The sequence below is a fragment of the Sapajus apella genome, unplaced genomic scaffold, assembly GCF_009761245.1.
Source record: "Sapajus apella isolate SASKATOON/1434 unplaced genomic scaffold, GSC_monkey_1.0 scaffold45, whole genome shotgun sequence".
NCBI lineage: Eukaryota > Metazoa > Chordata > Mammalia > Primates > Cebidae > Sapajus > Sapajus apella.
In genome coordinates, this window is record NW_022436985.1 from 3484184 (window position 1) to 3511546 (window position 27363).

Consider the following 27363-nt stretch of genomic DNA (forward strand, 5'->3'; position numbering starts at 1 on the left):
ATATATATATATATATATATATATATATATATATATATATATATATAAAACAACAAGCCTGTAATGAAGAAAGTCGGTATAGGAGAGACAAAGAAAAGCAAGTCATAAATTAGGTCACCAGATTTACAATAATATTTTTGCAAGAAGCTTTTATAATTTTTGGCTAGCTTTTAAGCTAAGAATATAAGATGTCCCAGGAGATTCACTGAGCTCAGGAATTCATCTTCTGACAGGGTCAAATGCTGTATGATCCTGTATGATCCTGGCTGAGTATTTATCCTCATACTCAAGTGCAGATCATTCTATTTAGCTAAGTCTATGCTTTCAATGAAACACTAAATGCTTCATTTTTAATTAAGCAAAGTATTAAACTTTTATTTTAACTACACCTGTTTTAAGTGGTAACTCTATACATGTTGCCTTGTCTGTATTAGGGAAATTTTTTTCCATTTACCTAAAATTCTTTTGAATCATTCTTTCTATCAACTCTGCAGCTATTCTAGAATTTGGATTCTTGGTGGAAAATACCATGTTTACTCTACCACACCATTTAATTTTATGAGGCTTTAAATTCTATCATCTTTCAGACATCATCTTTTGGGATCCAGAAAGAATTACTGGGTATAGGAAAGCCTGGTCTGAGAAAGTAGATTTTCTTACAGAGGCCAGAGACATAGTTATAACTGGGACTGATGTCAGCATCATAAAAACCAAGCAGGCGGGACCTCTGGCTTAATATCTGAAGAAGAACTGATACAATAAAAGAAAGATGTCTTATATATCATGAAGTATACTAGAAATGAGCATAGATAAATCCTAGAATTATTTTAAAATGCATCTGATAGGCCAAATTTTATCAATCACTATCTAAGATTAATGCTAGTTTCTCCAAATTATCAGGAAGTTGTACTAGACTATTATGTCACTAAAGTGAAAGAATACTCGAAAAATAAAAATAGACTGTTGAATGCAGGCAAGGTCCTTCAGCAGTATTTTCACATAAATAATAATTCTATGTTGTGCAATAGTCAACTGATCTTATATGTTACTCACATAGGATACTAAATATTGTAATAATTCAGGAGGAAATAATCAAACATGATCATTTGCCATGTTTTATACTCATATTTTAGTAACTTCACAAAGTTAAAAATGTTTTCCAAATGAAATGTCAGAGAATTATTTATTTTACCCAGTTATATTGTAACAAGTCCTGGATGGCACTGTGTCTAGCCTCAAGGAAACAGAACAAGTACAAAGCCAAGTTAAAGGCAACTTTATTACAATACTTTTCAAAACTTCAAAATGCATTTATTACTAAATTTAGCTCTAACATATAATACACTATATTACAAGGCAGAAAGCATTTCTGGTCATATATTTAGCTTCCATGTATTGCCCAAAACACAGCTTCCTAGGAATAGCAGCAATGCACAGTAATTTATATCACTAAGTGAAGTATTTCTCTGATGTCTCATAATGATTCATATTGTAATTTATGTTCTTCTGATAAAAAAGCAAAGCTATCTTTTCTATATCTTATTAGTTAATACCTAGAAATTGTCTATACTCTAAAAACATCCACTAGCTTAAGAGATATTTCCTTTGATAGGAAATAGGATTTGCAAATCCAGCCAAACCAAAGAACACTGTGTTTCTCCATCGCAAACAGGGATAAAATTCTCTTCTTTCCTTTTTTAGGAGTCAAATCTGGACTTCCTCCTCTTCATACAGCCATCCTTAATAGGACCTACTTTAAAAGATACCTAAATCTGCAATGCATTCTTCTTTAATAAAGTCTTCTCTGTTTATTCTTGCCTCCTTATATTTACTTATTAATTTATAATCAACTTTGAACATTACATAATAATGAACTTACAAAGTAAACTTGGGAAATGTTAATAATAACATAAAGGAAGTATTTTCCAAATTAGACAAGGACATTATTTGCCCATTATCCTCTGCTTCAACCAATCAACTAACCAAATTCAACTTATGAAAATAATTCATTTTCCAAGGTTACTACCCTAGTAACAAGAAAAACAGATATAAATCCACTGAATAGATCTAGTCTCTTAATTTCCATTTTTTTTTTCGTTTTACACTTGTGAGCTACCAACTACCACAAAACATGTTCATCTTCCTTTTCTCACAACAATAGGAAATTGTTAGAAAAGTATAGAAAAAGTTCTATTTTTTCATAAGGCAAATTTAATACAGATTTTGCTATGAAGTTGAAAAAAAATGTAAATGAAAAGGTATGTGCTGGCTGCTTGGGGGGCAAGGCTCATAAATCACTGTACGTTAAGAGCACGTGCTGAAACTTCATGGTGCCAGTCACGTAATTTTGTGTATTTGGGACTAAAGACGTGAAGGGGTATCTTTTCCCTGTGGAAATAAAAAAAAGAATGATAGGAGAGTCATAAGAGAAGGAAAAAGGTTCTAGGCTAATTCCATCATGCAGAAAACATGCCTTATATAAGCTTAATTTCATAGAGCTGTTTTATTAAGTGGCAAAGATTTTAAGGGTAGAGCATTTTTAGAAATATAGAAATTAATCCATAGATCCCTCTTAGAAACATAAATTTTTACACTCAAAATAAAGTGACTGCCAGACAACACATGAGCTCATTCACAGACATGTATTGTTAGCAAAGCACCACGAAATACACCCTTCTGCCCACTTCTTATTTCAATACTAAGGAAAACAAGCCTTGAAATCCAGATAATATCTACTACTTTAAAAATCCGCAAGTTGTACGCTTAGGTCACACAAAAGGCACCAAAGTTAAATGCTTAGCTTCTAGTTGCAAAGACAAAATGCCATACCATTACACTTGACAATGTGAAAAACCAAACTGAGATCATTCATGAAAGGAAAACATTCAATTGACAAAAAGATGGAGAACTTACTTTGCCTTCTTTGTATTATCGGTTTCAGATTCTTTCACTGAAATATAATAAGCAATATCCAACATTAGTTTGTTTTGTTTAACTTCAAAATCACTTATGCAATTACCTGTACCAATCAATATCAAATGTTCAAGTTTCATGGAGCCACTAAAACGAATACCACAGTAGCCTGTTATTGGCTATAAACCATAGTTAGTACAACTACTATTATTTCTATACTTTTCAATATTACTCTCCTGGGCTGGTGCCTTATTTATTTATTTATTTATTTATTTTTGAGACAGAGTCCCTCTGTTTGTTGCCCAGGCTGAAGTACAGTTGCATGATCTCAGCTCACTGCAACCTCTGCCTCCCAGGTTCAAACAATTCTTCTGCTTCAGCCTCCCGAGTAGCTGGGATTACAGGTGCCCACCACCATGCCTGGCTAATGTTTGCATTTTTAGTAGAGACAGGGTTTCACCATGTTGTGTCGAACTCATGACCTCAGGTGATCCACCCACGTTGGCCTCCCAAAGTGCTGGGATTATGGGAGTGAGTCACCGTGCCTGGCTTGGGGTCTTACTTATATTACCCATATTATATACAGCACATTTTAAAAGCAAATGGTCTTAGGGTTGTTTTCTGACAACTACTAATCAGTCTAAATATTACTCTCTGTGGCAAAAAAAAAAAAAAAAAAAAAAAAAAATTCATCCATTAGGACACCAAGAAGTTCACTCACAATGTTCAGTCCCAGTGATCTGGGCAAGGATTCGGAAAGACCGAGACTGAGTTGTTCCAGTCCTTGGACGCCAGTCTTCAGTATCCTCAATCAGTCTCTTCTTGCTGGCATCACTGTGAGTGGGTATATGATAAAACTCTGTATTGCGCTCCACAATGTGTTTTCTTGGTGGGCTAGGGTTAAGAAGAAAACAAAAAGAATTAAAAATCGTAAAATTATATTAAAAGGATAACATATCTTCTACTAAATTATTTATAATTTATGTTTAATCTTCAATGTTCCTTTTATATAAACAGTTTGCTTTGCAAGTATATTTGGCCTCAATTGTTTAAAAGATCTGTCTAAAATAGACTAGGTTTTTAAAATTATAAGTTAAAAACTGCACTTATAATGTCAATATAAAATAATGCTATAACAATGTATTCAACAGAAAGATTACCGTTTAGGTGGAATTTTCCTTTAAATTGGCAGAGGAAGGCAGCAGAAGAAAAGATTTCCAACATGAAGAAAAAGGAAAGGAAAATGATAAGAAAAAAAAAGAAGACAACTAGAAAATGAAAGCCCACGGAGACAAAATCAAACTTGAAATTATTTGTATCATTCATTGTATGCCATAAAAAACACAGATGTGGACTATATTCACAATCTCTGTTAATATCAGTATGCTGCTAGAATATACTGGCTTTCATGAAATTAAATGATCGAATCTTCAATAGGCCCAAGAAACACATATGGTTTAGTAGAGACTAAATGAGCAATTCCAAACACAATTTTGGAATGGGTCCAAACTATTATTTTCTATAATTTTCTCATTCATATGTACAGGTATTCCTTATTCTAAAGAAAGCTGTATGTGGGATCAATGTAATGAAAAGGAGGTATGGCATAATAGCATCTACTGAAATATGTATTAAAAGATCAGAATTTAAAGCTTGACTCTAAGACTCCTTAGAAAGTCAGTCTCTTGAATATCACATACAAGATAGTGCTGTTCTGAGCATTAAATATGTGAAAAAGATGTGTAAAGTACAGAGTTTAGGAACTTTGAGTTTGCTACGAACATATTTTCTTTTAACAGGGCATAAATACAAAGGAATTTGCAATATATATCTCTGTATAATATATTGAACATAATGACTAGTCTCTATTTCTCCCCTCTCAAAACAGGGCAAATGCAAATTTTTGGAGGTTACGAGTTTAATTTCAAAAGAGAAAAAGAAACATGAGTCTGGATTAGCAGACTACTGGCACAAGATCTGAGTATAGAAAGTGTCATAAATGTGGTCGGATGTGAGTGGCAACACCTGCTAGTTTCACCTCCCTGTTAGAAAATCACAGTGCTATCCGGAGGCCAAATGACTGTTACCATTTAATAGTTACGCAACCAAAACTGTGTCAGCACACTGGAAAAGTTTCTCCCCAGTGAAGAACATGATAGAATTAAAGTTAGTAACACTGGTTTAAAGTCAGATTTAGTATGTACTTTATGCAAGTCATTTCTCTAAGCTCAATTTCTTTCCTCATTTGAGAAATAAGACTTGCATCTTAAAAGGTTATTTAAGAACAAATAAGATAGAATAAGTATGTAAAGTGCTTTCCTCCATATATAACATGCAGTAATGATCATCATAATGTACTCTTTTATTACTAGAAAATCAACTGCAACACATGTTCTAACACTATGAATAATCTGCATATATAAAATAATAAAATCAATATTTATGCACAAAATAGTAAAAACTACTGTAACTCATGGTAATATAGTAATAACATATGATTTCATAATTAAAATATCTAAAAGACCTTCCACTAATATTGAACAAAACTAATTATTTTTTAAATGAACAAAATGTTTTAAAATTAGGAAATAAGTATAGATTTCTTAATGAACACTCTGCCTCTGGCAGACATAAAATAGACAACTCTTTATCTTATGCATGTACTTGAAAAATTTTACATTCAGCTACTAAACTTACTATAGTTTTAAATTTCCCTACAAGTATTGAGTGTAGTTTACTCTTAAATTATGCCAATTTCAAATGTAAGACTATTTTATCCTCTATAAAAAGTTTGGTCTCTAAAAACAAAACAACAGTATCAAGCTAAGATACCAAGAATAATACACCACCACCACCTAAGCAGCATTTTCAGCTATCACACGTTTGTAAAAAGTACAGTATCCCTTAGATGCTTTGTGTTGCTTACCACCCCTTAAGGTCTCATGCCAAATGATAAGAAGTTTCTAAACATTTACTAGTGCTTTCTGGTTCTGAAACTCTAGAGTGTGATGACTATAATGAAGGAAAAGAAAAATTTCAATAATTTTACTTTAAAAATGCATTTGGGTTAGAATGTAAGCTTTACCGTCAAGAGCAAGTAATTTATTTCAAAATATAGACATTCAAATATTAATAATAATAAACTAAAGGAAAGCCCAAACTACTGTTCTAATTCCGTTATACACTCTCCATACTACTCATGTATCCCAGTGAATAACCAGTTAAATTATGAAGTTTTTCATTACAGAAATGTGGGTGTTCCAAACATACCACTGATGCATACAAAATTCTCTAGCATAAAAAAAAAAAGCTTCTTATGCTCTTTAGCATTTTTGAGAATTCTTGTAATGAGAAGATCCTAACAAAATATGCTGGTAGTATTAAATTGAAAGAAGGAAAGTTACAGAGACAATTACAAAGTGAACCATTGGTTAAGTACTTACACAGTGCCAGGGTTACTGAGGGAGAATGATATACACACAAAAAGAGATGTGATAGAGTAGAGAAGACATTGATGTTCCCCGGAAGATGAACAACAGACAAAGAAGGGGAAGAAAAAGAAAAGAAAATGAAATAAAATTCAAAACAATGATTTTCAGTGAAGATGTTACACAAACATCATGCTTCAAAATAATCATATAAACATAGACAAAAAAATGAACAAATGTTAGTTAAAATTCTACTACATTGTTACAATCAAGACAACAGTTTTGTTCCCCACCCCACAAAACAATGAAAACTATTTTATGTATTAATGCCAATTCAAGTATAAAGTGACCACTATTTTTAAATGTACAAGGTTTTATAAAAATCATTTAAACAGGAATCCAAATTCTTATGTTCTTAACAAAGGACAGAAAACAGTCAGATATAAAATGTAGAAACAGATCATTCTAGAATCACTTTTAAAATGAGAAGAAAGAGAAAAATCTTTCAGTCTCACATAATAGAAGTATGTATTAATAGCAAGTATATTTTCTCACATGAATTATCCTGAATCATATGTTATTTAAAAAAATATGTCATTTGAAAATTGTATTGTTTCTTAATAGTGATTATGATGAAAAATGTAGGAAGCACAGTGGATCATGAATAATGAGCTATCAGTCAATTTTCTTACTCCCCACCATCCCTCATTACTACCATCCTCATTCACAACCAAGTTCCAGTAAGTGATTTGTGGGAATTCCATAGTTCTGTATTATCAGTGAAATAATTATTGCCCAGAAGGCATGTCTGATAAGACGTGGTAAAGGAACTAAGTTAGTAACACCTGAAGAGAGGGAAAACTTCAAAACATAATTCATTCACATAGCCTATTAAGTGCAGAATCGTTAACAACACAGTCAAATTACATTGGGGATAGAAAAGACTAAAGTATAAGCTGTATAGTTTGCCAAAGAACACACTATAGCCAGGCGCGGTGGCTCAAGCCTATAATCCCAGCACTTTGGGAGGCTGAGGCGGGTGGATCACGAGGTCAAGAGATCGAGACCATCCTGGTCAACATGGTGAAACCCCGTCTCTACTAAAAATACAAAAAATTAGCTGGGCATGGTGGTGCGTGTCTGTAATCCCAGCTACTCAGGAGGCTGAGGCAGGAGAATTGCCTGAACCCAGGAGGCGGAGGTTGCGGTGAGCCAAGATCGCGCCATTGCACTCCAGCCTGGGTAACAAGAGCGAAACTCCGTCTCAAAAAAAAAAAAAAAAAGGAACACACTATAGTATTCTTCAATTCTAAATGACATTTAGTCAGAGTAAGTTACAATTGATTACAAACATAGTAAGAAAAACTGCCTACCAGTTTTAATGCTAAAACTGGTCAGTGTTGCTATATTTCCACAAGTCAAAATCGGTTTCATAAATTCAACAGAGGGCTGAGTCACAATGAGTGAGGCTGAGATGCAGGATTAAGTTGGTCTCAATAGTTCACTTATATTTACTCTTCCGTAGCCACAAGACACATTCTCTCTTCTGCCTTGTTACTTTAAGTAGCAGAGAAATCATTTTGCAAAATAACCTCATCTTGAACAGATGAGAGTCGAATTTTAGATGTATATGTAAACATTTTAAAGTCTAGGAAAAATTTCTCATATTATTATGAAGTTAAGGGTGTGGTCAAATGTTCAATGGTGTGGTGAGGGGCAGCAACCAGAGGGTTGACTGATTTCAACCTAAAAGTGACAATCTGAATATGTCAAACAAAGATTTTTACATATTTTAGAAAATGTGCCTAAATGGAATAGTTCATCATATACAGCAGCGGCAAATGTGCTAACATGACAGCCAGGTGATCTGGCTTCTCATTCTGGCTGTGCTGCCCACTTTCCCCATGTCCTGGGTAAGCTGCAACCTATAGAAGCCTCATTTTCCTCAACAGTGAAATCAATGACAATTTCTCTGTCTTTCAGACTTCCTCTAAGGATTTATGTTTAACATATTTGAAGGCATTTTGAAAACTAAACAAATACAGGTTTATTGTTGGAACAGATTCCCCAACTGCTCAAAAAAAAAAAAAAAAAAAGTGGGAGGAGTATCTAACCCAATTGTAGTATATGCACATCAATTGATTCATATAACCTCAATTCAATTCTATAATCATTAAGAATAAATATTCAAAGTCACAGAAACAAGTCAAAGTCACAAGCAGGTGACACAGGGAAGGGCACATCAAAATTTGGCTACAGAAGGGATTAATAGCTCTATTACTTTTAAGATGTGTGACTTGAAAAAGGTATGTAATCTCTTGGCATCAGAGTTTAAAGAATCAAATCACATAATGCATTTAAAAACACCTAAAACAATGCATAGTAATGCCTAACAGATTAATGAATCTTAACCTTGAATTTAAAAAAATATTCTATCTAACTTAAATGCTTATTTTTCCAAATCCCATTTTCCCCCTTTACAAGTCAAATATATTTTACACTGGAATCTAGTAACTAGCCTAAGTCTCTGTGCAGAAGAATTTAAATGGACAAAAAATTAAACAGGCTTTGGGGATGTTTACATTGGTGTGCAATATTCATATATATACACACACACACACACATATATATATACCATAAAACTGTTCAATTGGTGATATCACAGCCACATTAGAATGAAGTTGCTCTGATAATTCAGAAGTTAATTATCTTGGATGTGTCCCAAGATAGATATTCCATATTTCCAATTCTACATTATAGGGTGATGCTAAAGAAATTTTAGTACACATTCAGAATAACCATAAGTTAATTAATAAAAATTATTTTAAATTCTTATCTAATGTGATTTTTATTTATTTTTTAAGCTAGTAATCATTAGCCAGTGTTGTGTCAATACCAATGGAACACAAAAGTGAGGTATGAAAGTTATACCATATTGATTCCCAATATCTACACCAACAGTGACATTTAATAAGTTGATAATTACCTCTCTTAACACATTTCAAAGATGTGAGGACTTTCTATTACCATTGACACACAAATGCACATATAGAGGTCTGAACCTGCTAGCAACATTGAATTAAAACTCTCTGGAAAAATCATAAAGGTTCTTAAGAGACTTCACCATTGGCTTTTGACATTAATTTGGACATCAACTCAGTTTTGCATATGTTATTCACTAGTCATATAAATGTTTATGCTTTCTCTTCTATCTTTGTGTTCTACCAGTCTTGACTGATATAAATTACATTCTCCCAAGCACTGCTTCTTTTACATTAATATAAAGCAAACCCCATATGTTTTATGACTTATGTTAAACACTGCTATTTATTACTATAAAGCAATTCACCACAACATAGCAAAGCAAACCAAACTTACTGAAAACACTAAATGTGGTTATTCTAAATTATAGCTCTTTTGCAAAATTTAGCTTAATTTTGCAAAAATCAGGCATTCATGCTGTTTACTCATATATAAATCACCATATTTCCTCTCCAGTAATGCGGATACTAACTTTGTCACTTGTGTTTTCTGCAAAGAGAAAAGTATTTTAAAATATTACTACCACATCATTATATTTTCAGTTTTCCTGGGTTCTTCGAAATACAACACAGGAGCTGTTAGAAGAAATTTCAGTCCAACAACATTAAAAATCTTATAAGATACTAAAAGACTTACCTCTTGAAAGCAGTGGCACATTATAATGCAAGGATATATGGAAAGGGAAAAGGTAAATCACTTAAACTACGTGATGCAAAACAAGTCCCATTTTGCTATTAGTAGAGTAAGGAGAGTAGTTAACGAAAACTGCCAGCCATGACCAATAATTTGTATATATAATAGAAGAAAGATTTAAAGTTTCTTAACATGCCTTAATCCTTACTCATAAGAAGGAACAGGAATACTTACACTATTATTTTAAAATATTCTAAAAATATCAACAATATGTACAGATTTCATGCTATTAGGATGAATAGCTAATTATTTCTTAGCAATGATGCTTCACATCTGTTTATGTCTTATGTTATCAATCCTATACAAATTTCTGTAAAACATCTATCAAACTAGCCAGCTACCTTAAATCATTAAAAACTAACCGTCCTCCTGGTGCTTTGAGGAAAAAGACAAGTTAAGCATTTAACTTTACCTCCTTCTGAACTCTTAAATTTTTGGTCATTGATATGTATTATTTTTAAAATTAAAATGTAACTAATATAAATATAAAGTAACAACTCTCAGCTTTAAAAGAGTTTTGTTGCAGATATTTTGCAACATTATAAAAATCTGGAAAATATAATAGTAACAAGTTTGATGCTGATTCCTAAAGAAGTTTGACAGCTCATGCAAAAAATGCATCCATTAACAGCACAAAACAACTACTCTTCAAAATGACATATCACTGACTAGTAAAGTGTGTAATTAATTTTTTTTTTCCTATAATGTAAATATAGTGAGAGAAAGGGCACTGCCAATGTGTCTCAGAGTTTCACAGACAATATACTTTATTTTCAGAGTAATCAAGTTTTTACTGTCCTAACATCTGGACAACATTTGAAATCAAGCTATTTTTATATTCACCCAGTTTGCATATGCAACGCAGTTACTTGCCTGATAATGATGTAAAATATGTAATCTCTTTTCTCCTGAATTTTGCACAGTGCTGGAGAGCAGGCATGTGCTTAATAAACACTGTCAATTGATTAAGAAGCCATCATAAAGGCTGTATAACACTGCCTAGTTTCAGTTTTGAAATAATAAGCTTTAAATCATTTCAAGTTTTATCACCAAACTTGTGCTTATAAAGCACAAAACTTAAGCTTAGTATTTGCAGATGTTTTAAATGCAGTACTTTTCCATAACCTCAGTTTGCCTTTACCTCTACAAATTTCCATTAAGAAGACTTTTTTATGAGATTTCAGTAAGTGCTAGTAGAAGAGACGTTAGTTAAGACATGTCCTTCAATGGATGTTTTTCTACTGAACCTGGAATTTAATAAACATAGTAAACTTCTGTTTTAGTTTTCTGTGTGGCTTGTATTTGACAGGCAGCATTTTTCTTTGCAAGGTATCTACTCTGATTACTCGAGAAGCTATTGTCTTAAAACAAACATACCAAAAAAAAAAGCTAACAACCAAACACTCCTGAACACTCCATACTGCTTCACTTCCTCACATGAAAGAAAAAATAACATCTTCTTCAAAGGATACTAGTTTTCCCCTCTCCCTCTCTCTCTCTCTCTCTCTCTCTCTCTCTCTCAGCCCAGGAGCTATTCTTCTAGAACTCCTGCTCTCCCTCTCAGCAGCAGCCTGGAGTTTTGCCACCTTCTCTTTCAAAGCCCCAAAGTTGCCATGGCAGCAGTGCTACAGAAAGCACAGCCTCTTCATTACAGGAATTAACATTCGGAACGGATTATCTCATGGAACGGACCTATCCACACAATTATTTTAATTATATTTTCCTAGGAACTGACATTGGTAAAAACCATCAGGCGTGCAGATTATTTCCCTTTGTTTTTCTTTTAAGGTACATTTTTGTCACAATAAATCTGATCAAAATAATTTTACATAAATGACTGCCTTAAAGTATCATCCCTGAATTCCAAAAGGAATAAAATGACCATCAATAATTGAAGGTTGCTGAAAAATAGACGTGCAAACTTATAACTATGTGTGGTTTAAATAAGTTAATAACTTCAATCATTTTTTTAAAAAAAACATACCCCCAAAAGGGAAGAAAGATAAGGAACAGATTTTTTAAATGTTCTGCTAACATTAAATGTTTAGTGTCCAATGGTTTAAACTTACCCATTTTAGAAAAATCTTTACAATGAAAATATTTTATAATTTTCCACTGATGCTTTCTAAGCATGCCTTGTTGTTTCACTACTGTTTGATTTTAAATAATAAATTGTAACTTAAACTTATCTGAAAGAAATGTTGTTAGCTCTCTGCTCAAAGCTAATGCTTCATTTATAGACGCTGAGCCAAAAGTGGACTGGTTTTCTTAAGACTACTTCCTAGAAAGAAAACTACTTTCAAATTCTTCATTTCCCCTCTCCTTATGATGAGCTGCATAAGGTGACAACAACTGTAATTGATGTTTGAACTTCTGGTGGCCAATAAAAGGATGAAAAAATTGAGGAAGAAAGATTCAAGATTTGCCTTGCATTATAAGTGCCAGCTGCTCAATGCTGTGTCAGGACTTGCAGAAAATGAGTTACAGAGATATTACATGGTTCAGAACATGTCAAAATGCACAAGTACGTTCTGAGTAAGCGATCATTGCTTTGCAAAGTGCCCTATGTATATAAAGGCCATATGTTAATGAAGCAAATAATACTTCATCTCCCTTCCTTCAAAGATAAGCTGGTTTGAGGGGAGGGGAAAATAGTCTGTTTCTTGGAAATTACCTGAAAGAAGAGTTTTGGTAAGAGCAGAAAGCACCCTTAGCCACCTACCCATTTTGTTGTTTACTGTCACCCTGGAATCCTCTTCTCTGTCCCTCTGCTAGCTCCTGAGAAGTCTCGGAACACACGCTGGTGACTGTGGGCTGCCGTGGGACATTAACTGCAGTTTTACCAGCACTCAGTGCAGATGGAGACTGGTCAGCACTAAGATTGGCATTAGCATGCAGTCCAGATGCAGCGAACGGGGGAGGAGTGACGGCGTCAGCCATGGGTGGAGGGGAAGCATGTGATGAAGTGGTCGCATGGGCTGGGGTGAAGGCAGACGATGGTGATGGGATGGATGTGACTTTTGGTGAAGACACAGAACCAAAAGGCCGTGGTGCCTTATTGTAGGCCATGTTGGTTGTGGAAGTGATTTTGGACACAGCAGGAGATGTAATGGGCACAGGTTTAACTACTTCTTTAGGTTCTCCCTATGTAAAATAAAAATAAAAATACACAAAAACACACCAAACACATGCAAAATATATTTCACTGAAAAGGACACAAAGCTGATTTTTTAAGACAAACACAATCAGGTTAGCAGCTCAAACATCACATTTCTAGGTAAAAACGATGGGCTGATAAAGCATAACATGCATGCTAACTAGTCCCAACATGCATAACACAGATGCATACATTAAGTATAAATTTTTTAAATAAAATGGAAAGTAGTTTCAAAATATTTAGGAAATAAAGCAAGAAAACTATCAAAAAGCCTAAAGCCCTTTATCAGTGTCAACTTAGGCATATTCTAAAGAAAAAAAATTTAAATACTCTACAATAAACAAAACATTGCTAACTTTTATTAACAATGTTCTGTTTATTGTAGGGTATTTAAAAATTAACTTTATTGAGGTTTTTTTTTAATTTTAAAATATCTAAAGCCCATCTTTCCATCTTTCAAAGCCATAGCTCTATTTTTCAAACATGTTTAATTTCTCTCCTGAGTAGAATTATTTGTTTCACGCAGAAGGAGCAGCACATGATTTCTAACTCTTTAAAACAAGAACAAAAACAAAAACAAAAAACAAGGAATAAGATAATTTTCAACTAACTCAGAAATGTGCAAACTCTAATTAATAATCTTAAATAATTTGAAAAAGAAACTTTAAAAAGCAAGCAAATGAACAAAACAAAATCCTTTCTTTCCTGTAATCTACCTCTATTTCTCTCTGAATATTTTAAGATACGATTTAGAGATAGAATAAAATTCTTTCCCTTTTCCAAAATAAATATTTAATAGTTACATGAAGAAAAAAAGATCTTCAATATTTCCTCATTGTCAGCAGCCAAAGAAAAAATAACTAGTAAGAAAGGTCAATTCCTCCTAAAATTACCAGAATTTGTATTTGCAAATCCTTATTCCAAAGCATATTTAAAGTTAAACAAAATCAGACTAAGCTTCTACAACATTCAAGAATAAATCCCAGGAGGGGGGATATCTCAGAAGTAGAGCATTAGACTGCAGATCAAGAATAACTCCCTACTCTACCTACCATAGCAAAAGAAAAACAATCAAATTTTTGAAAAATCATACAATGGTGGTTCTATTATGTTTAATTTTAAAAAAAGGTAATCTCAATTCACCTTTTTTTTTTTTTTTTTTTGAGACAGTCTCCCTCTGTCACCAAGGCTGGAGTGCAGTGGTGTAATCTCAGCTCACTGCAACCTCCACCTCCCAGGTTCAAGAGATTCTCACACCTCAGCCTCCAGGGTAGCTGAAATTACAGGCACACGCCACCATACCCAGCTAATTTTTGTATTTTAATAGTGATGGAGTTTCACCATGTTGGCCAGGCTGGTCTCGAACTCCTGACCTCAGGTGATCTGCCTGACTCAGCCTCCCAAAGTGCTGGGATTACAGGCATGAGCCACTGTGTGTGGCCTCAATTCATCTCATAGAAAGAAGAAAACTGAGAAAAATAAGTAGCTTAATGCCCACACAAATCAATACAGGTTGAGTATCCCTTGTTTAGATAGCTTGGGACCAGCAGCATTCAGATTTCATACATTCTCAGATTTTTGAATCTTTGTAGAATGCAGGAGCATCCCTAATCTAAGAATCCAAAATTCGAAATGTTCCAATGGCCATTTGGGCATGGCAGTGCTCAGAAAGTTTGGGATTTTGGGGCATTTTGGATTTTCTAATTAGGGATGCTCAACCTGTATAATGAGTTCAATAAAAGGGCACAAATAAAATTAGAGAGAGAATAAATCAGATATATATGAATAATGGTTTGAAATATTTTGAAGCATATACCAGTTATATATGAATAACAGTCTGAAATATTTTGAAGACATATATGAGAGAAAAGGGATACTTGCCAATAACAGAATATTCTGAAATGTAATTAAGCACTTACTAATAAAATGTTATTAAAGACTTATTGTGATATTAATTTTCAGCAACCATTTATTTATTCTCTTAAGAAAATATATGAATATGGATAAAGATGGGCACTTCAAAAGTGAATAGAAATATAAAAAATCTGACATAAGTTTTTGTAACATATGGCTTTAGAAATAATGTTTTAGAACATGTATAATACAAAAAAACATGTAAAATGCTTTGTGCTGATCTCCATTTTCCCCCTCATCTCTTAAGGAAAAGAACCTCAAGGAAAATTGTGCTGAGACTGTGAATTAAATGAATGTCAGTAGGGCCTGAGACAGAAATGGAGATTGCAGCAGCTCAGCAGGGACAATCAAATGCTACTCTGGATGCTAGCTTAGAAACACACCTTTTGAACAGGAACTGGCTCAGGCTTGGGAGTAGCAGATGCTCTAAGGAAGAAAAGAAAGAAAAAAAAATGAATTTTTATAAGCTTGCAGACTTCTTAATGGAATTTTTACTATTATAAGCCTTAATATACTGAATCATTAGAATTTATAGTTTCATAATTCATAGCTTTATTGTTCACAATCTTCCAATATATTAATGTAAATCAAATGTGCAAGGTTCAACATTCTTACACACTAAATATTCAACAGCAGTATCTGGTTCTCTACAAATTCATCTGAGGAATGGTAAACATCAATCCTGTTTGTGAGTGCACCCATGTTTAATAGTTAAGGCTATCGCCCACCTAAAACGGTGAAGTCTAACAAACATGACCTTCTGATCTCTGAGTGGCTCCTCAACCATCTAATCTGACTCCAATCTCCAATAGTATCTGTCTTGTCTCCTAGCATCCATGAACAACATCCACAGGATATTGGGTCTCTGTGAAGATGCTGAATATATTCTGGTTGAATTGGGTCAATGAATGGATATTTATTTTTGTATGCCTATTTTTAAGTGTTTATGCAAGTTAATATATGTGTTTTGCTAAAAATAAACTGTAAGTTCTTCTATTAGGCTATAATTTCAGTAAAGGCAATAACCATGTCCCATTTGTGTCTGTATTTCAGCACAGTGTCTGGCATGTAACAGGTCATCAGTAATGAGTGTGGAAAAGAGAGAGTGAAAAAAAAGACAAAAATCCATGTACATAACTTAATTATTTCCAAATTCAAAATAATTTTTATTTTAAATATATGCTTCTTGTACTATGTTCTTATTGTACCTTTGGTTAGCATGGGCTCAACAGTAACAATAATTGGTTTGGAGCAATTATCTCATATAATCTTAACCATAATCCAAGTAAAAACTATTGTCATCCTAATATTCAGAGAAGAAACTTCAAAAGAAGTGTAGGTAAATTGCTTAAGATGGAGCTGAGGCCCATAATTGTTAAATATAATAATATACTGGTTGTATTCAAGGAGATTAACTAAATGATTGGGAAAGCCTCTAATGTTTTAAAGCCTATTTATTTAGTGTTAAGGTATATGTTATGTTTAATATGCCAGAAGCAATTTGATTTCTCTCATATCACACCAGCTGGAGGGTAACAGAGCAAGCACAGAATTCAAGGAATATTAAGCATAGCAGGTAAATACTAAGTGATAATTTTAAGCTATAAACCATGAGACCATTTTACTTTAAAGAAAACAGATTACAAACAGAAGACAGTAGCATGGGATATTCGGTCTCTATGAGTGTAATATAATAATGAACTCTGATCAACAATTTTAGCAGCAACTGAATTTTCCAAAAACAGTTAATTTGGCTAGCTATGGCAGGCACTGAGAATTGGCTAACCTAATGAGAGGTCACAAAGGATGTTAATATTCAGTTACTGCAATACAGATTACTCTCTGTGCAGTTACATGAACTTCCATGTGTATAATTTAATAGACAATTTCTCTTTTAGCTTGTAGGGTTATTATAATGAACAAAGAAAACAAGTTCAAGTAAAGAACAGTGGAATCTTCCTTTCAGTGAAATTTCTTAATAAGATATAATCACAAAGGATCTACTCATTAAAACCACCAAGACATTACAGAAAGTTTGCCAATAGAAAGGATAGTATTCCTTCTCTTCTAGACCCTCAGGTGCAAGGGGTGCTTCTTGTAACATAAAAGCAATTTGTAAAAACAGAATATGATATTTAACAGTCATTAGGCTACCAAATTTAGATAAAATGCATATATTCCATATCTATAAAAACAAACCCACTAGTTTTTTTGTAAAGCTGACAGCCCTTATTCAGAGTATCAGCAACAACAAAAGCATGAGAATGATGTTTTTATTAATTTTAGAGTCTAATCTTTTATTTTGTTGAGAAAACATAAAATGAGTCCTAATAGACTTTAACTGAAAGCTCTATAAAATAATACTCGAAATTTTCAATTCACACATAAAAATCAAATCTAAAATTTGAATGTTTGTCCTGATTCCCTTCTGATAAAGTATCAGAAGTGCAATGACATGAACTAAGACAGGCAAACATGGAAAAGAGGAGACATATATCTTTACATTCCCAGGGTTGAGTTTATTACACATTAAAATCTCAAACATGTTTTTGCAGAGAAAAAAATGGACTGGCTTATAATTAAATGTCAGATAATATAATTGACATTAGATGCAATAAAAATTAGTTCTTCTGGTTTAATTAACCACTAGAGTCAAAATCATTTGAAACTTAAAAAAGAAGTTTCCTTAGATTTATTTTATTACATGCTAATCAGAGCGTTGTCTGACTTCTGTTTGAATATTTATAGAAGCTCACAATTTTGGCCACACAAATTTTGAACCCAACTGCTTAAATGCTCTTCATTTTAGTGTGCTATTTGCTTATTGAAGTAAACAGAAAAAATCCAATTATCCACATTACATTAAAAACACTGGGAAAAACATTTTTAACACACAGTATTATGTACATAAAATTTAGGGGCCAGGTGCAGTGACTCACGCCTGTAATCCCAACACTTTGGGAGGCTGAGGCAGGCCGATCATGATGTCAGAAGTTCCAGACCAGTCTGGCCAACAAGGTGAAACCCTGTGTCTACTAAAAATACAAATATTAGCCGGGCATGGTGGTACACGCCTGTGATCCCAGCTACTCAGGAGGCTGAGGCAGAGTGAGAATTGTTTGAACCTGGGAGGCGGAGGTTGCAGTGAGCTGAGATTGTGCCACTGCACTCCAGCCAAGGTGACAGGAAGATTCAGTTTCAAAAAAAAACAACAAAACTAGGCTGGGTGTGGTGGCTCACACCTGTAATCCCAGCAATTTGAGGCAGGTGGATCACCTGAAGTTAGAAGTTTGAGATAAGCCTGGCCAACATGGTGAAACCCTGTCTCTACTATAATTAAAAAAATTATACTGGGGTGGTGGTAGGCGCTTGTAATCCCAGCTACTTGGGAGGCTGAGGCAGGAGAAATCACTTGAATCCAGGAGGTGGAGGTTGCAGTGTGCCAAGATTGCGCCACTGAACTTCAGCCTGGACAACAAGAGCGAAACTCCATCTCAAAAAAATTATAACATATACTAGTTATACTTTAAAAGATCAGTAAACTACAAAACTCTTATATTTAATTACATATTCTTAGGACACTACAACTACTGTGGTTCAGAAAATTTAAAATACTATGACAAAAGAAATCTATAAAACAGATGAATAACAAAGACACTAGTTTTAAAAAGCAATTGTTACTAACTCTCAAGGAACAAAATATAAAGATATACCACCTTTTCCTTACAACTGTATAAAGATTTTCTTAATGTTAATACATAATACTTGTGAGAATACTTCTAAATGTATTTTTCTTCCAGTATTGGGGAAGAACTACACATTAATACAGCTCTTTTGGAAATGGCATTTATTTGTTAAAAGCCCGGAAGAAAGCTCATGTCCTTTGACACAATAACTTCTGGGAATCTATTAGAAGGAAATAATCTGAAATATGGAAAAGACAATGTATAAAGATATTCATTCATCACAGTATAATTTATAATAGTGCAAAATTAGAAACAACCTATTAAATATACAATGAGGAAATGGTTAATTTTAATATAATAATATGATGAAACATTATACAGTAATTAAATTAATTCTTGGAAAGAATTCTGCCTTGCATGATAAAATGCTTACTTTATGGTATTATCAAGTAAAAAAATATATAAAATGACATATATACATGATTGGTAAATGGAAAAAAATGGATAGAAACACACCAACATTTAGGAGAGGTTCTCTCTAAATACTATTTTTTCTCTTTTATGTGTGTATTTTCCATATTTTATATATAACAATGTATATGTACAACTTTTTATAATGCAAAAGAGTATTTTTCAAAGTATGTTTCATGGAAAAGTACTTTCCAAAAAATAAAAAATTATGTTATGAAGCTATCTGGAAAATATGGAGTTAAAGTTACATAGCGTCTTAGCCACAGGACTTCTCCAAGCCTTTAAATGCCTAAAGAAGAAAATACTGTGGATTGTCGCCCAAACTCATTTCAAGGAGAACTCATCGTTTAGGAAATATTTCTCAAGACTGGAGTTAGGAGAAGAAAAATCTTCTGGGAAATTTTATTTTAAAGAAATATTTAAAGAAAGAGCAAATCTTTGTAAAGTCTGAAATGTTTACTAAGTCTCCTACAAGTGACTAAAGTTAAGGGAAAGAAATATTACAAGATTTATAATATTTAAATCTTTAAAATTCTCAAACTCTTTTCTTATATGAATTATCTTTCTTATCAAACCAGCACTTTCTTGAACTTTATGTTTAATAAGATACCCAAACACCAAGAGCATAATTTAATCAATACTTAAGGAGCAAAATCCTATTTCCTTCACCAAAGTGAAACATATCTATTTCCAATATTCCCTGGGGAGAAAATCCTAATATGTGAATAAGGAAATCTATTTCTCAAAATTAGAACTGTTGTAATTGTCTTTCTTTTCTTTCAACAAATATTAATCATCTTGCACTTTAACAATGTCATAGTTTATATAAAAGCAATAATTTTTTAAAGGACGTTTAAAAAATTGAGGTATAATTATGATAAATTTTCTTCCTACATTTTTGTCTTCAAATCCTGGCAAATTTACACAAGGGGGTAACAAATCCCCGTTGAATTACAGTGATCATCACAAGTCACTTTTGTGTAGTGTGTGAGTTACAAACCAGCAGAGAGATCCTGGCAATGGCTTAGTGCCACGAGTTCAACAATTTGCTTATTGTTCTCTCTCCTTGCTGTGAAGCCACTGTTCAGAAGTAAGCCATGGTGGTGAGATACCAGTGCCTTAGCCCAGTAGTATCCTCAGTTCATGAAATTCAAAGAACAAAGCCATCAATGTGGCTGGAACAACCTATATGAAGTTAATTGATTTTTGTAAAAGCAATGTCCGAAATAAAAATCCCCGATGTATTATAACCAGTTTCAGAACCTCTACCTGAACAGTTGAAAGGAGTTTTAAGTGATAACCAACTATATTAAAAACTAAAATTGTGATGTACTGGTTAGAATAATGTGTAGGAAAAATTATGCCATAAATAAACTGCAGCCCTATCAAGAATTAGATGCAAATGAATCAAGCTAAACCGTATCTTTTGAATACCCAATGCAGCATTATACTTGTTATATTTTTAACTAATTAATGTATTTTCCTAAAACTGCTTTATAAAATAACATGTTTTTTAGTTAATAAGGTTCTGAATGTTTACATTAGTGTTTAAGAATGAGGAGCCAGACAATAGAGCTAGAATGATAAAGATTATGCACATTACTTGTTATGTCTTGGTGACTCCCTCGAACATCTAATATACTTAACTCATAAACAATCATACAGAAAAAAAGGAGGGTGTTTGGTTCATCTTCTATGAGATGAGCTCTTATCTAAGTTTCCCACAGTATGGCCATCTTTGGACCCACTGACCTTGGACCCATAAACACTAGGGTACATCATTAATCACTTTAATTGCAAAGTTGTCAATTTGTAATAACAAAGCAACTCCAGAAGGAAAAAAGTGAGCACTCAAGAGTACAGAAGGATGTCTTTCTAAACAGTTTCCTCACATTTTATTGCATATTCAGCTAGTTTACTGTCCCAAATACTCAAACCTTAAACATTTAAATCCCTATGGCAATATATCATAGCTTTTTCTAAATGGTTTGAGATTATGTAAAGATTCTATTTCCTATAAACCAAAGTACAAAATAGTTATATCTGAGCATATTATAACAGTTTGTAGCTTACAAAAGACTGTACTCTCCACATACACATGTACTCACACACACTCACTTCCTTTCTCCCTTTTTGCATATTCTCTATCTTACTATAGGAACTAACATGTACTTTTCCTTTCCTACAGAGAGAAAGAAATAACCCAAAGCTGGTCAGGCTTTTTGAAGAGTCAAAGAAAGAAGGAAAAAAGACATAAGCATGGGAATTGCTTTAGCCCATCTGACTGCTTGGCTTTAAATTGAGTATGGTTCTGATATATATCCAGAACAGGCAGTTACGACTTGATAATTACAATACTTCTCTAAGTATATTTAATTATAATATATTTAATTACAATACTTTTCTAAGTAGGGTTAGTGCTTTTATTGTAATAATCCTCTTCGGGTGGCCATGAAAGTTTATTAGAGTTTGAGAAAAAAAATTTCATCAACCAAATATAACCAAATATAAGTCAAGCCAGAGAACCAATGGATGGAAGAAAGGAAGAAAATAAGAGAATATTAGGGCAAAGCGTAAGTGATATCACCCCAATTTGTTATTTTAAAGTTCAAATGATAAATACTTAAATACCTGAAAATCTCTAAGAAAGCAAGCATTTTGTGGCCGGGTACAGTGGCTCACACCTGTAACCTCAGCACTTTGTGAGGCCAAGGCAGGCAGATCACAAGAACAAGAGATCGAGACCATCCTGGCCAACATGGTGAAACCCTGTCTGTACTAAAAATACAAAAATTAGCTGGGTATGGTGGCGCATGCCTGTAGTCCTAGCTACTCAGGAGGCTGATGCAGGAGAATTGCTTGAACTAGGGAGGCGAGGGTTACAGTGAGTCGACATAGTGCCACTGCACTCCAGCCTGGTGACAGAGAGAGATGCCAAGAGGGAGGGAGGGAAGGAGGGAGGGAGGATTTTGTAAAGTAGCAATTCAAGCAAACTTAAATTTAAATAGCATAAGAGGAACCAGACTAACAGCTACCTTAAATTTATTCTATGTGCCAGGTACTCTACAACATACCCATATACTATACTTTTCACTTACAATAATCTCATGATATAGGTGTCATTCTCTCATTTTAAAGATGAGAAACTCAACTGCAAAGGGGTAAAATTGGACAAGCATGCTGGCTCATGCCTGTAATCCAGCACTTTGGGAGGCTGGGGTGGGCAGATCACCTGAGGTCAGGAGTTGGAGACCAGCTTGGCCAGCATGGTGAAACCCCATCTCTACTAAAAATACAAAACTTAGCTGGACATGGTAGTGCGCACCTGTAGTCTCAACTACTCAGAAGCCTGAGGCAGGAGGACTGCTTGAACCTGGGAGGCGAAGGCTGCAGTGAGCTGAGATGGTGCCACTGCACTCCAGCAAGACTCTGTCAAACAAACAGACATACAAACAAACAAAGGGGTAAAACGACTTTATCAAGTCATCCATGAGTTTGGAGTGGGAGACTAGTTATCATTCCAGTCATTCTGCAAAGACTCTGCTCTTCAACACAAATCGCTTGAATTTCTAAAATCAAAATCAACCCAAGCAAAATGGCTTTCCAGTATCACCGTCTCTTCTAACCCCCTCACCATAGTTGGGGGGGTGCATTTTGTGGGAAGAACACTTACTCCATACGGGTACAGGTCGTCTCTAAAGTTACCCACAATCCAAAATTATAAAGAATCACGTCATGGAAGAGTAAGAATCAATAAAGATGTCATTTCACTCAAGTTGCCAAAAAAAAAAAAAGTCCAAAACAAAACTTAGTGTGGGCACACCCCAAACTGACTTGGTGACCTGGTGATATTCCATGTAAATTCATTTAGTCAAAGCGTAAATCTTCTAAAGTATTCCAACAAAGATACAACACTTGGTTATCTCCTTAGCTACATGTATTTTAAAATATTAGCATATGGCATATTTTTAAGAATAAGTGTTTTATATATCTTAGAACTTATTTCCATACATCTTTCTTAAAACTATTTTCAAATTATGTGCAAAGTTTCACAGTATTCTACTTGATTTCAGAGGGAGAAAATTTACATTTATTTCCATAGTAACATTTTTATAAGGGAAAAAAATTTCATTTGCCCATTGTGCCTCATGTCCACACTCAAAAATAACTTCAGAATCATTTAAAGAAAAAAAAATCCATTTTTCTAAATAGTAGCTATAAAATTTTTATATCTAAAAGAATGAAGAGATTGTATAATAGTTTAGATGTATTTAAGAATAAAAGAGATTTCAAATTTAAAAGTAATTTATTTTTACTATAGAAAAAATTTCATTACAGTGAAAATACCATTTCAATAAAGGGTCTCTATAAAAAAATTATTTTATATGTCCCATTTTTAAGAAATGGCAAATTTTATTATATGGGGCCAGACCGTAAATATTTTAGTCTTTGTGTGTCATATGATCTCAACTATTTACCTCTGTCACTATAGAAAGACACAGACAAAACCTAAGTAAGTGATCATGGTTGTGTTCCAACACAACCTTCATAAAAACAAGTGGTGGAAAGAATCTGACCCGTAAGCCATCATTTGACAGCCTCTAGTTTTAGATCATGTTAAGGTTTTGATTACAACAAACCTTCTAGTAAGTAATCCTACATGACCATGGCTCTTTTGGTCTCTAAACCTCATAATCATTCTGCACTATGAAAAGCCCTAATATGTTTAGATACTGATATAAGAAATGAAAGTTAAACGTATTATTCCTTCTGTAGTTGCAGGACACTACCTTTAAATTCCTCTTATCTCCTCTACCTAAAATTTTCACACTGTTTACAACTGTTTAGCTGATCTATCTGCACTTCCATACCACCCATCCAAATTAAATTCATACCACACAGCACTGATATTGAAGCTTGGTCAGATTTAATATTATTGGACTAGAATAACATTTTAAGCACTATTTGTAACTCTGCTAGTCAGCACTCCAGTTCATTTGCTAATAGAGAAAGACTACTAAAAACCTCTTTCATCCCTGCTTCTACATACTATAAACAGAAGTATTAGTAACATAATTATTTTTTAAAAATTCTAAAAGAACAAGTGAAAAGAATATACCCTGGATTTTTATGCAAAAGACTGATAGGTATAATTCCCTTCTTTCCAGTCTTTCCATTCTTTTCTACTAAAACTCTATATTTTTTAACAGTTGTGAACTATGCTACCTTTAGGAATGATTTAAAAAAAGCAATTTGTAATAGAATTGCATTCTCAGAAAGCTTACTAAGATCTAATGCTAAGTAGTTACTTCTACTTGATAGATTTTCTCTTCCAGCTTCAATCAGGTAGAGAAAAAATACATTTTTATCAACATAGTACTTCATTACTAATATGAAAATAATAAAACATGCAGGGAAAATAATCTGCCTGCGAAAAATGAAGATTCTACATTTTATTGGCTCTTTTGTAACACTACTAAACTGCCCTTAAACATAGTTAAAATTCATATTAGGGGAATAAGTATCAAGAACAGAATCATATTCTAAACTCTATTTTCACAGGCTTTAAACAATGTATATAAAATTAACTGCTTCAGGAAAACGTGCTAAAGGTCAGATGTTGAATGGGGGTTATACACAGGATAAGAGTAGTATAAGCAAACACAATTCATAACCTACTTATTTTTTTCTTCCTTTCCAGAAAAGCATAGAGCCCTAAAGAGACACAGAGTTCCTGCATTTCACATTCAAGCCTTCTCTTATAAAGCTCTTTGTTGATATACGAATTCTTTGAGGAAAAGAACAAATAGCTGAATAAAGGTTGCATTAGGCAACATACAGTTTCTTTGTTGACAGAGGGTCATAATACCTCCCTTGCAGAACTGTTTTGAGGATCGAATTAAGTAATGTATGTAACATATCTAGTGAAGTTCTTGGCACAAAGTAAGAAATGATAGATGGCACCTTCCCCGGAAGCAGATGACCTGACTCTGGAGTTCTGGAAATTATTCTGTTTCTGATTATATACTGTTAGAATCAAATTAAGCTAATAGGATCAATTTCAAGGAAAACAGTAACAACAACAAAAAACCTACAGATAAGCAAGAAAATATCACTTACTGAGTACCTACCAAATGCCAATAATTTCAATTGACCCATTATATAAATTATCTCATTTATTCTTCCTGAGAAAGTAGTATGTTCTCATTTTACATATAGGAAACAGAAGCTCAAATCGGCTAACTTGACCAAAACTTAGAATTTGAAAGTGGCAGAAGCTGGATTAGAACCCAAGTTGTCCAGAGCCTATACGCAGACCTAACATTCTCCTTCTAGGAATAACATCAAAGAGAAAGTTATAAAATTAACTTTGATAAAGAACTTCAGAGAATAATGGCTTCAAACAATGAGTAACTACTTTCTATTAACAAACAGCTATTCATTTTCAATGACATGTTGTTTATAGAATGTCATTTTTTATTTAATTCAAGTAAACACGGAAGTTACTCATTGTATATAATATATACATATATGTCTATGTACAGTCAATATATTCAAACATATAATACATCTACCTATCTATCTGTAGAGTGAACACTTTACAGACTGCACAATATACATATAAAAAAGAGATTAAGTTCTTCAGAAAATTCCCAATGAAAGCTCAGTAAGTAGATGCAAAAACAAAGAAACGGTTTTCAGACCATTGTTCTTTACTTTTCCAGAAAAGAAAATTAGTTTGTCCTCCACAGCAACAGGAAATCTCTAATAATTTCATTTTTCAGCAGGACGGGATTGGAATTTCTGTAATGAATATCTTCTCTGGTGCTAAATTGGGTGTTCTGTTCAAAACTGTAACCAGCTTCTGACATTAGTAGCCATGCAGATACCAAGATACCACATCACATAATCTTCTTGTGGGTCTTGAGAAAATAATGGAAGTGGAATCATGGTCCCCACTACAACTATCAATAGTGATATGCTACCAATAACAAAATGAATTAGATCTCAGGACTGATGTGTGCCCCGTGATACAGGGGGTTGCATACTGAGCATGCAGGATTTATAGAAATAACTATGATGGTTCCTTTTTAATTTGGTTTTGACTACACATTCATATAACTGCATATATACCTAATCACTGAATAATATATTTTTTATTATGTTCAACTCTTTTTGAATCAGCCTCTGCTTTTATAAACATACAAACAAACACCCTTATGTTATAGTCAGAATCTAGCTCCTGTCAACCTGACAATCGTGTTAGGACTAACATGGCCTTCTACATTACCAGAAATTATTTAACCAGTCAACTTATTCCTGACTGATAATTATTTTACCCAGCATCACTTCAAGTTCAAGGGCAACACTCATGCTATGTTTTTTCCTTAAAATAACTTATTTCATTAATTTCTTAATTAGTTCCACAAATATTTATTAAACCCATAATATAGAAGGCTCTGTTGAAGGAGGTGGGGCAATTGTAATAAATAAAACAGACAAAAGTCCTCCTTTGAAGGTGCTTATATCCATTTGAGAGAAGCACACTAACAGGCAAAATATTTCACATGGTAATAAGTGCCATGGAGCATAATAAAGCAAGACACAGGAAAGGATACACTATTTTACACAAAAAGGTCAGAGAAGGCTTCTCTAATGAGGTAAAATCTGAAAAGAAACCTCAGGTACAGAATTCCTGGCCGGCCAAATAGCAAGTGCAAAGTCCTGAGGCAGGAATGTACCAGTGGGGCTAGAATGGTTCCAGGAAAAGCTGGGGAAAGCAGTGAGAGATAAAGCTGCAGAAATGGCAGGGGACCAGAACACATGAAGTATATGAACCCATTAAAAGGACCTGGTCTTTTATTTTGAGTGAGATAGAAAATTATTCCTAAATGTAGTACTTCATTTTGGAAGAAGGTTAAATCCAAATCTCAGTGTTAAGCAATAAATTAGCCTATATGTATGTTTGATCTGTATAAGCCTACTTACTAAAAGAAAGGAAGAAAGAAGGAATAAAAACTGCCCCAAATATTAAATATATTGTGATGAACAAAACACA

General features: G+C 33.6%; 1 protein-coding gene across 20 annotated transcripts in view; it reads right to left on the bottom strand.

Moving 5' to 3' along the window:
• Window positions 1-27363, bottom strand: part of PDLIM5 (PDZ and LIM domain 5) — a 205560-nt gene that overhangs the window by 80755 nt on the left and 97442 nt on the right. For 7 of the 20 annotated variants that reach the window (XM_032239579.1, XM_032239572.1, XM_032239571.1 and 4 more), the window contains 6 exons: window positions 15531-15573; window positions 12799-13220; window positions 6357-6371; window positions 4074-4091; window positions 3635-3807; window positions 2914-2950 (listed from right to left, as the gene is read on the bottom strand). In XM_032239579.1, coding sequence (XP_032095470.1) covers window positions 2914-2950; window positions 3635-3807; window positions 4074-4091; window positions 6357-6371; window positions 12799-13220; window positions 15531-15573 — 708 coding nt within the window. Of the gene's footprint in view, window positions 1-1260; window positions 2389-2913; window positions 2951-3634; window positions 3808-4073; window positions 4092-6356; window positions 6372-9855; window positions 9873-12798; window positions 13221-15530; window positions 15574-18863; window positions 18870-24836; window positions 24845-27363 lie in introns of those variants that run through there. The other 13 variants (XM_032239582.1, XM_032239569.1, XM_032239585.1 and 10 more) reach the window with 9 other exon arrangements.